Genomic DNA, 16,125 nt, shown 5'->3' with positions numbered 1-16,125 from the left:
TCTCCTCAGGGAGACAACCCAGGGCAGAGGCATCTTCCCCCATCTTGCCCTTCTCCACCAGGCCAATTGCAACAGCATTTGAGAATATGAATGAATTTTAATATCCCTGGGATGTTCAAACCAGCATGCTCCTATTGCTGTGACTCCTGACTACGGTTTAGGTTTTGTTTAGGGTTAAACAACTATTTATGACCACCACTGAGAGATCAACCCCCACAATGGGAAATTCAGCCACTCAGCCCCCAGCAACATGCTCTGCAGCTACTCTGACCCCAGTGACAGGTGATGCAGCTGAACAAGAGGTAACCACCCAACCCCCACCCCTGAGTGAGATGCAGGATACGTGAAAAGATTTCAGCCATTGTCCAGGTGAGTACATTACCACCTGGATGCTTTGATGCTGGGATAACAGGACTAGTAGACTGGAATTAAAGGGCAGAGAAGAAAAGCAGATGGGAAGGGGGACAAGTTGTCTAGGGAAGGGGGCATTGACAAAGCAACTGGAAGAATCACACAATCGCAAAATGGTTTGGGTTGGAAGGGACCTTAGAGATCACCTACTTCCAACCCCCCTGCCATGGGCACGGACACCGGCCACTAGACCAGGTTACTCCAAACCACATCCAACCTGGCCCTGAAAGCTTCTAGGGATGGGGAAGCCACAGCTTCTCTGGGTAACTTCTTCCAGTGTCTCACCACCAGAACTTACAAGGACACAAGCCCTCAGCCTCTAGGGGTGACTTCTGCTAAACATGAATGAAAGACATCCCTTCAAGGAAGATGCTTTATGTCACCCAAGTGGATCACCATGGAGAGAGGCATTCAGTACCTGAGGGAATTGGCCATCTGGAGGTGATTACGACCCAGACCATACACAGTTACCCACAGAAGCAGATGAAGTCCTAGGCACACAACTGATGTAATGGAAATTTGTATGGAGTGCACTATTGCTATATGCCAACTCATTGGCAGTACTGGCCTGGAAAGACAAGTGATCTTCCCGATGCTGGATGAAGTGGCTGGACAACTCCAGCAATACAAAGAATAATCTCTCTTCCTCCCTACATGCTCAGGGTCTCAGGCCTAAGGCTGTAAAATTTGAAAAATTCATCAGAAGTCCGAAAACCTATATAAAAACCATTCCAGAACCTCGAAGAGAATAGGTCCTACTCCCCATCTGAATGGACCACTATCCCAGCTCCTAAGTGTTCTGCTCAACAAGGAGGTTGTAGAGGGTACATACCATGGGCTATATTGTGGGAACTCAGGAACTGCTCAGAAACTAGCTGAGCATTGGTCATCCAGGCGGAAAGCAACCATGCTCCGCATCATGTGTTTTGTATCTTCTGTCATTATTACTACTATCATCATGATCATCACCATAATCATCTTCCTTTGTGTCCTATTAAACTGTCTTTATCTCAACCCATGAGTTTTACTTATTTTTTTCCTTTCTGATTCTCCTTCCTGTCGAACCAGGGGACAGGGGAAGGGAGCAGTTTTGTGGTGTGTAGTTGTTGGCTGGGGTCAAACCACAACAGTGACCAAGGAGGATTTATGATCCCCCTTGTTTGCTCTTACACTGCTTATTGCTTGTTGGGGGTGAAGGACTTAAAAGCTCAGATCCCTATGCCCAAGCTCCCTCAACAAGCACTCTTTCCAAATAAACCTTTCAACTGGTTCCTGGGTTACAGTTTCAGATACTGTAATGGTGCAGATATTTCTCAGGGTAGACTTCTCAGACAAAAAGTCATTGTGTAACAGAAACAAGGGCTTCTGAACATCACAGCTACTGTTTCAGTGTGTACCAGATACAAAGTTCTTAGAAGTTACCACTCCTTACAAAAGACAGGGTTCATCAGCTGTGCTCAGCAGCCAAGTGGCAGTGAGTACCCATGTGCATCTCCTCAGCCTGCTCCAGCACAAGACGACAGTCTTAAGCTAAGGTTTTGGTTAAGCACACATACCACTTTCCAGCTGGCACAGAACACACTTGTCACAGGTCAATTTTAGTATACTATCAGGGTGAACTGCACTATCTGAATCACATCTTGAAGTCACCAGTAAACTCCCCAATGAACTCAAGACATAAATTTAGGCCCTGGTCCGTGACAAACAAATGTGTACACACAAAAGTAGCATTTTACATTTATAGCTAGTGATGTACATACTGGTAACAGATAGATGTAAACAACAAGTATTTTACTAACATTGGGATACTATTAATTAAAAAGTAAACCTCTCCCCTAAAGGGAGAAACAACTCCTACTCAAACAGTACTTTATTTTTAGTAGTAAAATGGCTGCTCCTTAAACTAGACAGTTTGCATCACCAGAGGAGCAGATTTGACCACAATGCCTACAAGTACATGTAGGTCAGCCAAGGGTCCCTCCCTTCATGTTCCCACAACTAAGACTGTGCTCTAGCAGCTGCTCAGGTGTTTGTATTGAATAGAACTGAACTGGTCAGGCTTTTTTTATTCACCTGACAAGCTCCTTATGCAGCTCCGGTGAAGTCAGGTGGTGTGGCAAGCGGCTGGTCTTCTCTGGGGATCTATCACTGCCCTCTGCAGGACTGTCCACTCTTAGTGCTTTGCTGGCAGCATGGTGGAAGTCTGCTACCTCTGTTAAGCGCTGCTTCATCTCATTTAGTAAGTTAACATGAGATGCACTCTGGAAAAAACGTCTTCCAATACAGCCATCTACAGGCAATCTAAAAATGAACAAAAAAAAACCCAACACATCAAATTATTTTTGCAAGTGTCAAATGAACACCTTCTGCAAATAAATTAACTCTTCACTGAGGTTCCTGGTACCCACTGCTTTCAGCTGCAGTGAGTCACTTAGTCTTACTCGCAGTGCAAATTCATCAGTGCTTGCTGATCTGCGAGAGCCCTCATGATCAGAGACTCACCCGTATTGTGGTCCTGGACGGTGAAGGTAAAGAAGGAAGAATTTCTGCCAGATAAGTGGCATGAGAGGGTGATCAGCAGGGGTAGCAAGGGCCTGGTGAGCCCAGCGATAAATCATGAGCCTCTGAAGGGAAGGTATGATGGGCAGCTTCAGCTGGGTCTGTGCTTTCTGCAAAAAGAACAATTTTCAGAAAGTGCTCTACTGCCATTCCCTGTCACGGGCTGTCACAGCTTAACTCAACAGATTAACTACCACAGAGTGAAAATTCAGAAATTATGAAGAAGACCTACCCAGCTAACAGCTGTGCTGTGCTACACCTCCAACCCTTGCAACAGAAGTACCATGCACAGAGGGTCTAGTGTGATGCAAGTACAATATAAGGACCACTGGTGTTCATTAGAGTGAATTACTGTTTTTTCCTCATAGAGATAGGTGTTCCTGGTTTAGGCTTCTGCGTGATCAGTGCTGTTACAGAACAAAGCAGCAGCAGTGAAGCAAGCAGCATGATCCCACCAGTACAAATAAGGATGCAGAATCCTACAGCGTGCTGCCACTTCTGCTTTCTTCCAGATTACACTCTCTACAGCCCTACTGAAAATCTAAAATGCAAAGTAAAACTAACGTGAACAAAGAAAGAAAAGTATTTTTGCAAAACTAGAACAAAAGCAAGGTAACATATAAGCAGCAGCAGCAGCACACTGTATTAGAAACACAGAACACTACTCCGTGGACCCAATTAATCATTAAAAAAGTCACACACCAAGCTCCTACGGACTGCACAAGTTCCCTCATCTCAGCAGAGACCCTCACATCTCATCCCCTCACACCTCATGCCCCACACTAGACCTCAGAAACCCTCAGCACACTTTCCAAACATCACCCACACACCATCTCACTCTTTTTGAGGTAAATCAAGCAACACACAGAAGCCAAGGGACAAATGTTTTCCAGATGATTCTCCAAGGATGCAAGACATGTACCAGGCTGGCCACAACCAGATCTATTTTCATAGTGATTAACAGAGCATAGAAAAAAAAAAGATGTTTTCATAGACCTTCAAGACTACTTTGTTCACTAAAACACACTGAAACAGTTGAGATGAGGCAAGTGCAAAAGGCTACACTTTAACACTGGACAGCTTCCAGCCACTCGCTTCATACCCCACCTTCTACCTGAACTTGGGCAAAGAACCTGGAAAATACTGCAACATGGCTTAAAGCCTACCTGACTAAGAGCCTTGTCAAAGAAGAGACCTAAGCAGTTCTGAAAGTCTTCAAAATTAATTCAGAAAATACAGAGAAAAGTAACGCCCAGACATCTGCAAAATACAAATAATCTGAAATGGTCTTTGAAACACAGAAACATTTTTCCCATTTGTAAAATAAAGGGTATGTGCGCTCCCCACCTCAGTGGTACAGAATAAATACACTGAAGATCATGAAGCATTGAGATGCTGCTGAAAATCATGCAAGAGCATTTATCATTGACTGAAATTCTCTGTAAATAATGTTATGTTAAAACCAGATATTTGCATGGTGTTTTTTAAATGCTCAACTAAAAATGTAAAAGAAAACTCCCCTGAGGTATATTTTCTCCTGGAAGGCTAAAGCACTAGTTATACTTTAATCCTGGTAAGAAAAACACTAAAGAAAAAAATAAACAATACAAGAGAACACTTTTCTCCAGTAGTGTTGTCTAGTAAAAGCAGGTGAACAGTTCTCACCTTCAAAGCTTGATCAGGAGTTAAAGCATTAATAACCAACTCCCCCTCCACAACTCTGCGAAGCTGTGAATCTTCTTCAAATATGGACTCCATATTTAACACCATCCAGGCAAACCAGACCTGTAAAAGCAGTAATAACAGAAATATTGATAATAAAATGGCTGGGGCAGCTTGCTGCTTTCTTAAGGGAGTATGTCTTTGCCAGATTATCATTATAAAATTGCAAAAGCAGCATCATACCGCGAAAAGAAAACGCAGAACCAGTTTCCTCTGTAACTAGATTCCAACATCCTCTTTGTATCCTCTACAATCTTGGAAAAGCGGAAATGAGGCACAACTGACAAAATTATCCACAGTTCTGGAGGAAACAACTTACTCAAACCCTGTAAAACAAGGTATCCTCTCTCTCTAGTAAACCCTACTTTACTAGTAAATCCTTGGACACACATCAAACTTCCTCTGTGCAAAGCACCCATGTTTCCTTTAGCATAATTAAACCACAGCATTCTCTTAGGCTAAATTAGGATTTTATGACAAGAAAACTGGCAAACACAGGGACAGGAAGAAAAAGGTAACAACAGAAAATCCACAAAAACCCCCACAAGCAGGAAAAAAGCAACCCTCAACACCTGTATACTGCTTAACCCAGGGCTTTCCACAGACCACCACCTTACCTGAGAGGAATTGGCATTGCCCTCAACAAAGGAAGGTGTCACGTTGCCTGCCACGATCCAGCTAACAAGTGATGACAGCAGACCTTTGTCACAGTGGTAGCCCAAAGCATTCTGCATGGAAACAGAAAACGTTTGGGTTATTTTTGTAAGCAGCCTAACATTATTTACAAGCTACAGGTATGTCACTCTGCATTCATTCAGGCTCCTTTCTGCCTCATGTTGCTACTTCCCAACCTTAACCCTCACCAGCAACCACTGAAATGCCTGCTTGTACTTTCTTTTCCACTGAAAATACTTTATTTTAGTGACACCATCTCTTTTTTTCAAGAAAGGATGCTCTATTTTTGTTCTAACCACAGTACCAAACACCTGAAATGCAAAGATCACTGACTAAAATACTATAATAGAACTCATGTATGAGACCTGTGCTCCAAGTATGTTTTAATTATTATCACTATTCAAATACCAGATGTTTCACTAATCTTGACCTACTCAGATAACCCCATTATCATTCATTATCATGAATGCTTTTGCTACTTTTCAGCGAAATACATTCACATCAAAGTTAGAATGACCAACACATTTACTCAACAGCCATACACTGGTACCACACTGAATTACCTTGTGCTGTTGGTAAAGCAGCTTTTGTACACAGTCCTCTTGACTGTACTGAAAAGCAGCTCTACATAAGTCATCCAACAAGGTGAGTGTTGCCTGGTCTCTGTGCCACAGCTGCTGGCTGGTGAGGACCTGAACCCAGAACTCCAGTACTGCAGCTGGCCCCACTCCATTTGGCTGGTCACTTAGAAAAATGTGATTCTGCCAAATTGAAGCATAAAATTATTCAAGAGATTGCAGCTTCAATTGAAGGGTAAGAATTTATTGGAAAATAGTTTAACTTGCCTAAGGCTTTGTCCTATTCTTAAAACAAATAATTGATTGACAATTCCCTATGCCTATGTAAAAACAGCTTTGTCATCCCCAACCCCCAAGAGATTCTGCAGCTGGACAGCCAAGCATCCTGTGCAGTCAGCAAAAAGCAGATGCAAAAGCCATGGGCCCCTGTGACTGCAGGCAAAAATAACACCTATCTCTGAGCTTGCTGCTCCTGCAGAAGGACTTCTCAGAGCTGGAGTGTTTCCCTTTAGCTCTTACCCCTCTCTAGTGTTAGCGGGCCTTGGTTCTTGGCCTCCCTGCACTTGAAAAACACTAGTTTCCTAACACTTTTTTTTTTTTCCACAGCTTAGCCATAAAGCAGTGGTCAAAAGAAAAGCTTTTAAACACTAATACATCTGCTGCAGTCCTCAGCTAACACAAACAAAGTAGTCCTGCTTAATACATTCCCTTTTTAGGCAGTTTTGGCTTGACATTAGAAAATCCCCTTTTCCAAGAGTTTGGAATACATGTATTGCTGTTATGTCCAACATCTCTTGTATTGCCAGATTTGCCAGGCAAATAGAAGTATTTCAGGAAATCAAAACCAGCTACTGGTACCCCACAGATTCAGCATCCCTTCTAACTTTAAGCACTAACTCAAAAAAGCCTGCCTGTTCTTAAAAAAAAACTCCCGCTCCTCCTTTTTCAAAAGAAAATACATCTTACCTGTATCATACTACTCAGCAGCTTAACATTTTCTCCATAGCTCACTCCTGTCAAGTGCTGTGTTACCTTATGGGTAACCTGCTGGGTCATGCCTTGAGGGACTCCAGTATCCAGATGAAGGAACAGTTGGATGTAAGATAAAAACCTAGGGATGTCAACAAATTAAATTCATTCCAACAGCATAACATACAGAAAAGGTACTTCTAGAATACTTAAAACCAACTTAACAGCACTGGTGACACCTACAAGGATTTTGATTCATAACCATGCTGCAGGTTTTACTGCTCCATTTTAACTGTTCAGTCATATTATAAGCAGTTCATGGCAGACTGTAAACTCCAGGTAGCTCATCAGGACTGAATGAAGTTCTTGATCCACATGAGCACTCAGATCCAGTCTGGGAATTGTTGGAGAGATTATCAAGTGGTCCAAGCCAAAAACACCTCAAGGACCATATTACTTATTTATCAGGAGAGACAGCTGAGGTACAGCACTTGAGTACACTCCCAATTGCTCAACTTACTAAGAACACAGTTAAAAAGTATTGCCTGCTTATCCTTCTGGCTCATCTAAAGACAACAGCTTCTGGCCAGTACAGCACAGCAGCAGGACTAGTGATGACTGTACCTGTGAGGTCAGCTGGAGACACTTCTACAACTACTTCTTCAATCACAGACAACTTTTGTAAATCAGCAAATGAACCAGACCTATTTCCCCATCATCTGTGTCACACTTTCACTGGATGCAATACCTAGTAACCTAGCCTGATAAATTTAATTGTTAAAATGAACTTTGGTTTCTTTTTCAATAAGCTTATTAGGAACATATAATGCTTACTGTTCATTCTTCAGGAGGTAATACTGGCATGAGTAAAATAATGGTAAAATTTTATCCAGCACATGAACTACTGTTCTCAGATATCTAGACTGGACGAGCACACCCAAAAGTGGGATCCCTTCAGCACAGAACTTCTCAATGCTGTCAAAACAAACAAACAAACAAAAAAAAAAAAAAAAGGAAAAACACGTTTACTATCAGTAGGGAGGGAGACAGAATGCTGATATTTTGTGTGAATTGAGATGTAAGGACCTTCATATCTTTACACTTCATCTTTGAAACCCTAAACAGGTTAATCCACATTTTTACCTTCAGCTATAGTAGCCATTCAATTCTTGACAGATTTGCTAAGTATCTCCTGCCCTTCTGGGGGTTTGTGCCCTGTCTTCCAAAAATCACTGGAGATGAGGGTCTTCATCTATCCAGTTTCAACCAATTTAAAGCTTAGGGTTCTTCACTAACCTACCTAACTAGCCTCCCTCTTCAGGCACAGAAAGAGCCTACATGCTGAGTTTCAGATTACCTAGCTTTGACATCTCCTCAGGATGGGTAATGCCCTAGACATCCTTCTTCACTACCTACAGATGGAGCTCAGAGAGTTTTCCTGCAGTAGGTACTGAAATGGTTGCAGTCAGTTAAGATGAATCCTCCTCTTACTGTCCAGAAAACTCACTAGTGGCAACCTATTCGGCACATGGTTCTGCATCAAGTTTTGCTTGCCTATTTGCTTTTGCACATTAGGAAAAGATGCAAAAAATTCAACCTGTGTTTACTCTTAAGTCATGAAAATGGAATATTGTATGAAATAACTAGCATATAGTACAGTGCTTTCCTCTCCTCATTAATGTAACTGACCTTGAACATCTGCATGTGATAAAGACCAGTCTTACTGTTTAGACAGGTGACATAAATGAAATAGTTCTTGGAAAGGATAAGAGTGTTTGGGGGGAAAACAACCCCACTCAGAAGTAAAGAGGTTCCTTAGTTTATATTCCATGCTCGAAGCCACATAAAAAACTTCCACTCTCAGACCAGAATAGCTTTATATCAGTCTCAAATTATTCTAATGCTTTGAAGAAGCACATATGTATCAATGTTGTAACCTTAGCAGAAAGTCAAGACAATTTCTCTTTCAAGAGTAAAAGAATATTATTTGTAGAAAACAGGTTAGTTAAAATTCTGAATTTGAAAAAGAGATAATTAAAGATCCATCAGATTCAGGAAAAAAATTATCAAGGAGAGATTGATTAACCTATGCCTGACTCTGTATGTTAATCAACTAGTGTATTTTATTATCTACAAGAACCTTGACTACAAACCAGCTGAAGGTACTGGAAAAGACTGCTGGAACACACTATTATGGAACACACTATCTTCACACTATTTTCTGAATTCCCTGCTAAAAAAAATTACCTGTAGAACATCCCTTTCAGTAAGCATGATTAAAAATCATTCCTGTCCATAGCAATCATGCTACATCCTCAATAGGGATATTATTTGTAATGATTATTTTGACTCTTAACACACAGAAGACAAAAACACAGCATAAGGAAAGCACACTGTATGAAACCACAGTCCCTGGAAGATTGTTCAACCCCTCGCATCAGAAGCTCTTTATTCTCTAAACATGGATAAAGATGCTAATATAGGTAGGTTGCTCAGCCACTGGGGCTATCCTACCCATCCAGAGCAACCATGAAGAAGCACACCTACCTGTGCCCTAAGGTGGTCATTGCCAGGGCCAGGTAGCAGCCGACAGGGATGCCTGCTTTGACAGCCTTCAGGAGGGGGTGAAGCGTGACCGACTCCGCCATGTCGACCACACTGCCCGACACTGGGACTGCAGGCCAGCCACACTGCATGCCACAGTCATTTCTGTGCAGCTTCAGCCTCAGAATCAGGCCCCATGCCCACTGGTTAAAGGAAGTCTCTGGTGTTTCTCCATATCGAACAATGCTGGCTAAGTAGGAGACCTGGAACAAAGCATTGGAAGCAGTCTAGGACTTGAGTCAGCTTGGATGAGTTTCTTCTCCTGCCACAATGCTGTAACACAAGACCAGAGCAACTGTACTTATCTGTTAGACATACCATACAGCACCACCAATGAACTTTACCAAAAAGCTCTATTTCTGTGGCCTTTATTTCCACTTCCCTTCCCTCCTCCAACTCCGTTTTGACAACAGCTATCAACTTACATTGTTTGCCTAAAGTTTTCCAATTAATTTCAATTAATTTCCAGATTAATTTTATTTTTCCTACTTAAAAAAAAACACCACATACAACCTGGAGTAATGTTTAAGACTACTTAAGACTACGTGAAAGGAAAGCAAAGAACTTATATACAAAAATAACATCTGTCAACAAAAAGCCTAAAACATGGCAGCCTAGAAAGAAACCTGAAACATGGATAGGCAGAGTTTCTGTGTCATGTACATACCTCTATAGTAATTAAGACCCTATCTACAGAAGGAATTACAACTCTTTGGGAAAAAAATCTTGCACGTGCTCTGACAGCAGTGTAAATTGCAGCAGTGGGAATCAATGCAGGTATTTCATTGTCTCCAAGTGGGAGTACAACAACCTAAGCAGTATTTTCTCTCAAGTTTCAGTTACAAGCTCATGCAAGTCAGGAGAGATTCACCAGCACAGGTGGCAAGCAAGAAAGAAACAGGCTTAAAAGGAGAACTAATCTTGCTGGCAGAAGACAGCAAACCATGACTAAGTACTACTGAGAAGTCAGTCAGAAAAAAAAAAGAGATAATCAGGAATTTTCAGAATGTGGGAAGAAAAGATTGGAGGGGGGGGGAAGTACAGGGGAGAAGGGGAAGAGAAAGCACTGTACAAGAAATACTGCAAAGACAAAGCACAGGACAGTAGTAAGAGCTCTGAATAACTAAACAGAAGCATCTTGGATTGAATAATCAAAAAAGGCATTTTTAACCTTGATCTTTCTATTCTTCCATTCCCCTTTTGTAACTTGGAGCCATACCTTCCTCAGTCAGCAGTGTGCTGTAAAATGAATATAATTAATGTCTGTAGGGTGTTCAGGTAACAACAGGACTGATCACTACTGAAAAGTTCCTAAAGAGAGTAACACTGAAGTGTTCAAGCATGAAAGAGCTGGAGACACAGGAAGGATGCCTTTTGTCCAGCAGCAATAACAAGTACTCTTTCATTAAGCAAGTGCAGCTCTGCAAGAGTAAAGGATGGAAGAACAGCTCTGAGTATCCAACTACAATCTGTATAATAAAACACAAACCCACTAGGGGCTTAAACTTAAAATGTCTGTTTCTCATATAGAAGTTCAACATGAGTCTAACAGTATTTTCAAACAGCTCTGTGGGTGCAAAAAATACTGAGAGTTGGTATATTATAATGTTCCTTTAGTATCATGAGAGCATGCATTTAAAAAGAAGAAAACAAGGGTGTACCCTGTAGTTTTTCCTGTCTGTCACCTCCAATAAGCTATTCCATACACTTCTGAAGAAGGAATACCTGTTTTATGCTTTCAGAAAGCAGCCCAGCATAGGGTTTCTGGGAGAGGTATTTCTGATAAGCTTCCAAGACCATCAGTGCAACTTCAGAATGGACAGCTGGATCCAGATGAAGAGTATCCTGCTAAAAAAAGGTCACATCACAAAACTCAGCCTCATTTAAAAGGTTTCTACAACTGTATCATTCAATTGTACTACAGTGAAATAAATCTTAATTTGAACAGCCAGAAATAGACTGTGAGTATTGTAATAGCTAGGCAAATTCTTGGCCAGAGGAAAAGAATCAGCCCGACATTGCATGAGATCATACTGTGCAAAAGAAAGCCCAACAGTTAAGATTATTTCCAGAAAAAAGTGACCATAATCACTCCCTGTGTGCATTCTGTGATTTTATAGCAACTAATCCAAAGATTCACAGTTGGCATTTTAAATCACATGTACAGATACTGGAAACCTTGCCTTTGAGAACAAAACGGGTTTTTTTGGTATCAAAATATAGTCATTCCTCTTATTAACTGCCACATTAAAGAACTATTGCTCCCCGTGTCACAGCGTACAGACATGACACTGTTATTGCACAGCAAAGACCTCACAGTTAAAGTCTCTACCACCGCTTTCTTTTGACATGTCACCAAGACACAGGGAGGAAAGGTCCAGCACGCCACGTGTTCAAGAATCAGCACAGCAAAGAGTTCCAATCACTTTTGATTGGATCCTAAACTGATGGAGCTCCTGAAGTGACCCATCTCTCAGGATATTTTCCAATCATTTAAATACTGCTGTGGGCTTTGAAATCTCTAATTTCAATCATTAGTTTTCTTGCACTGTGGAAAACATACCTGGATACCAGCCTGCAAACTACAGTCACACCAGCCTCAATACACACTTCTTAGAGGACTCCTATTTCTGCAGTCACAGATATTTTAATCAGTGACTCATAAAAATTGTCCTGTCAGCTCTTTACTCTTGTTTAGAGAGAGGAAACTCCCACTTAAGTATCTATTTTCATCTCAGCTGCAGCACTAGGAGAAAGCAACACAAGCAAATCCTCAGGCATAATGCTACACAATTAGTGTGAAGCTCCCATCTTATGCCATCAAGTGTACAGCCATCACACAAAAGCAGCTGATTAACTGTTTTCCAATTCAGCTACAGCCCCAGGTTGAGTAAAATTTTTGCTCTGAAATACTGACCAAATCCAGACATCCTGCTTTTAATACATACATGGTCACCGAATCCCCAGTTTAGCCCTTCCAAGATAATGCAGGCTAGTTTATTCTCCACCGTTGTTAGACTGTAATTTAATAGCCAGTCACGAATCACTGCTATCTCAGATGAAGAAGGCTTCCACAGGTGCATTGGCAGTTCTTTAAATAGATATAAAGAAACCTTTGAGGAGAGATAACATAAAGGCCCATCAGCACTCAGTATGGAACAATAAACAGCACTGTGCCCCTCTATCTTGATGAGAGATACAGGACCTTGTAGCGAGACAAAAAGGGGCAATGGAGCAAAACTGGAAGAGGAGAGATTTAGGTTGGACATTGGGAAGAAATTCTGTAGTGTGAAGGTGGTGAGACCCTGGCCCAGGTTGCCCAGAGAAGCTGTGGCTGCCCCATCCCCGGCAGTGTTGAAGGGCAGGTTGGATGGGGCTTGGAGCAACCTGGTCTGGTGGGAGGTGTCCCTGCCCATGCAGGGGGGTTGGAACTAGGTGATCTTTAAGGTCCCTTCCAATCCAAACCAGTCTGAGGTTCTATAATTTTTAAAAAATGGACAGGTCTTTAACATTATCTATTCAGGCCAAATCATCTCGTAACACAGGGTGGTGTGACCTCCAATTACAATTGGGTGCCTGCTTTAAACGATGCACATTAGCACTTACCATCCCAACTTTCTCAATGGTCTCTCTAATTCGATCCAGCAGTACAGAAATTATCTGTGTATGGATGCTAGCAATTGCTCCCAAGAGCTCTCGACCAACTTTTGAAAATGTCTCTCTTGTGGAAAGACTGACATAAGATACCTGAGAAGATGAGCAGACAGAAGTTACTGGTTATGGCTGACTTTCACTGACACTGCAATAAAATGCCTCAGTGATTCTGGACAAAGTTGATACATTCCAATATCAAAACTGGAACTGACTGCCCTAGAAAATGAGGAACTTGTCACGGTGCCATAAAAAAGTTCTAAACTATAGTAACACCACCATCAAACACAATAAAAACAAAACCAAACAACAAACTGCAAACCACAAGAGAAAAAAACAACACCACATAAGAAACTTAAGAGCTACAAGTTAGACCAGTACAAGAAAAATAAAGCAAATTAAATGTATTTTTGTTCATTTGTTTCATTCTGGCTTGGTCTACAGAAGAGCTGTTCTTACTCCCAGAAAAAAAAAAAAAAAAAAAAAAAAAAAAATAGATTATAAAACTTAAAAAAAGCAATTTCTCAGTTTTTTTTTTCTGGCTTGTTTTCCAAAAAAGGTTTTTTACCCCCCAAAAAAAAAAAAAAAAAAAAAAAAAAAGTACTAGATTATAAACCTTAAAAGTAGCACTTTCTCAGAACAGACTAAAGAAGCTATGACTCTTTCACACCTTCTACCCTTTGGAAGAAAGAGAGCACAATGACCCTTTTTCTGACTGAACCATATTGTTACTCACTTCATAGATCTCCAGAACAATGATTTTGATAAAATCCTCATCAACATCAGCCCGTTTGGTTTGTGCCATCTGAGCAAATGTGGTAAGCAGGCAGATTTCTTCTGAGCAGTTCATTGATTTGAGATACTTTTCAAAATTTTCAAGGTGCTCTGGGTCTAGAAAAAAGTTGTGTGAAAGACACAGGATAAAAGTGCTATAGGACAGATATTGTCAACACTTATTTCTAGCCTGTGCCCAGTGAAGCAATCAGTGACAAATGAATTACCATCACTGGAGGCTTGTAAATTAGCATCCACTCTTCAAAGTGGCTTGTACCAGCTGCTTCAAAACACAGTGCCCATGTGATTCAGTAATTATACTAGTAATTCATATGGAAAACTAAAACTACTACACTTCAAACTACTAGAATTTGATTTTTATTAGCATTTTAACTATGCAATGCTGATCATCCACAGTAAGAACCACTTGAATCTTTTTGCTTTTATAAAATCTTATCACTGTTTTGGTTTTCATTACATATTGGAGCAATTAATTCCACATATTAAGGCCAAATGATATGAAATTATTCTACACAGAATACAGTCATGAGACTACTAAAACTAAGCCCATCCAAGCATAGCAGAAAGGTTTGGCCCAAATTGAGAGACTGCTCATTCCCAATACCATGATCCCAAGCAGCAGTTGCAACTGGCAAGATCATTCTATGTCAATTATAAACAAAAATACTCCAGACATCTAGCCCTGGGCCTAAATTATGTCCAAGAGTTACAAAGTCAGTTTCAGTTTCTCAAGTGCAATATAAGGAAACTACTGAATGCACTTGTTTGGAAAACACCTCTGAAAACAGAGAACTGAAGTTGTACAGAATGGGAAAATTAAGAGATTCTTTCACTTGAATTCAAGGCAGGTTTCCTCTTTAAACCCAAAAATTAGCATGTTGCCAGATGCAAACAAACATTTCATTCTGCTGGGTGGGGGACAACAGGAAGGTATGGGTATCTATACAGGACTTCCAAAATAATTTTTATTTCTTTCAAATAGAGTCTGTGCAGCAAATTAAGCATTGAAAGCTGCATTTGAGTTGCAAAATGGTTTGGATGGAGAGTGGTCTGCTTCCTCTGAAGCACAGCATGCCAGTAAATACTGCTTACGGTGATCTTATCACAGCAGTTAAATATACTGAAAAAGCACTTATTGTGACACACAACTACTAAATTTGCACAGGGACAGTTCTCAGCAGGCTTGTGATTAAACAATTCCACTTAGGTTACATTCTATTTTAAGGGCTTTCAAGAGTTTTGCAACTGTGCTTCAACCTGAGAAGGTCAGAAGCCAGAACACCTCATGAACAGTGTGACAGAGGATTGTGCAATTTAAAGAGTTTTTCTGTAGGCAAGATACATTGCACTCCTGAGAGACAGAACAGACTGGCAGGGGATGGCTCATCCATTCATCTCCCTTTCCTAATGCTAACTTTTATGTTTATAACAGAAGTTACAGAGCACTGTGGGGTTTTTCTTTTTGTTGATGTTGTATTTTGGGTTTATTTTTAAGGCAGTGCATAAGGAAAAAAAAAAAAAAAAAGACTATGCCATTGCTATTTGTAAAGATATAGCAATATGACCCGCTGCATGCAGCAGGGGTAGGAGACACCCCTAAGAAATAATTCTATGGCAGCAATTACCTTATTAGCATTATCATGTGTGCATCTGTGTTTCACTAGACACAGACCAGCTAAACAACAGAGAAGGGGTTTGAAGACGGACAGAAGACAAAAGCATGATCTGGCAAAGCTAAGGACAAGGACCTTGAAAGGAAGGAAGAGGGCTGGTGCCAACTGCTGAGTACCTCTGCACCAGACCTCCTCTGCTGTTAGTCACAGCTCTGCAATCTCCCAGCCTCCTTTCTGCTTCAGCTGCACCTTCCTCTTGTGGGTACCTGGGGTCACCTGTGGGCTCCACACCCTGCAGACCCCATGCCAGCCTCAAACCCACACCAAGTCACAACGTGGGACTGAAGGATGGGGAAAAGGAAAAAGGGAAGAAGAGACTCCATGTAAATCCTGTCATCTCCCAGAGAAGCAAGGACATCTATACCACCAAGCTTCTACTTGAGTCAGCTCCCTTCCTTCTCCACACATTGGATCACACTACAACTCAAGTTCAGAGAGACCCTAAAGATCAGTGGGTCCTCAAATCCTGGTAAGGGGCAGAGTAACAG

At 41.2% G+C, this 16,125-nt stretch overlaps 1 protein-coding gene across 1 annotated transcript in view; it reads right to left on the bottom strand.

The window, feature by feature from the left end:
- The window catches only part of EPG5 (ectopic P-granules autophagy protein 5 homolog (C. elegans)), a 57,948-nt gene that overhangs the window by 26,862 nt on the left and 14,961 nt on the right, over positions 1–16,125 (bottom strand). The window contains exons 12-23 of the mRNA XM_010005034.1: positions 13,906–14,060; positions 13,125–13,265; positions 12,467–12,631; positions 11,244–11,366; positions 9,462–9,721; positions 7,749–7,889; positions 6,912–7,056; positions 5,931–6,128; positions 5,310–5,420; positions 4,636–4,755; positions 2,914–3,080; positions 2,485–2,712 (exon numbers count right to left, since the gene is read on the bottom strand). Of these exons, the coding sequence (XP_010003336.1) occupies positions 2,485–2,712; positions 2,914–3,080; positions 4,636–4,755; positions 5,310–5,420; positions 5,931–6,128; positions 6,912–7,056; positions 7,749–7,889; positions 9,462–9,721; positions 11,244–11,366; positions 12,467–12,631; positions 13,125–13,265; positions 13,906–14,060 (1,954 nt within the window). The remainder of the gene's footprint in view (positions 1–2,484; positions 2,713–2,913; positions 3,081–4,635; positions 4,756–5,309; positions 5,421–5,930; positions 6,129–6,911; positions 7,057–7,748; positions 7,890–9,461; positions 9,722–11,243; positions 11,367–12,466; positions 12,632–13,124; positions 13,266–13,905; positions 14,061–16,125) is intronic.

The sequence above is a fragment of the Chaetura pelagica genome, unplaced genomic scaffold (genome assembly GCF_000747805.2).
Source record: "Chaetura pelagica isolate M959 unplaced genomic scaffold, ChaPel_1.0 scaffold121, whole genome shotgun sequence".
NCBI classification, from domain to species: Eukaryota; Metazoa; Chordata; class Aves; order Apodiformes; family Apodidae; genus Chaetura; species Chaetura pelagica.
This window is presented reverse-complemented; position numbering and strand designations above follow the sequence as displayed.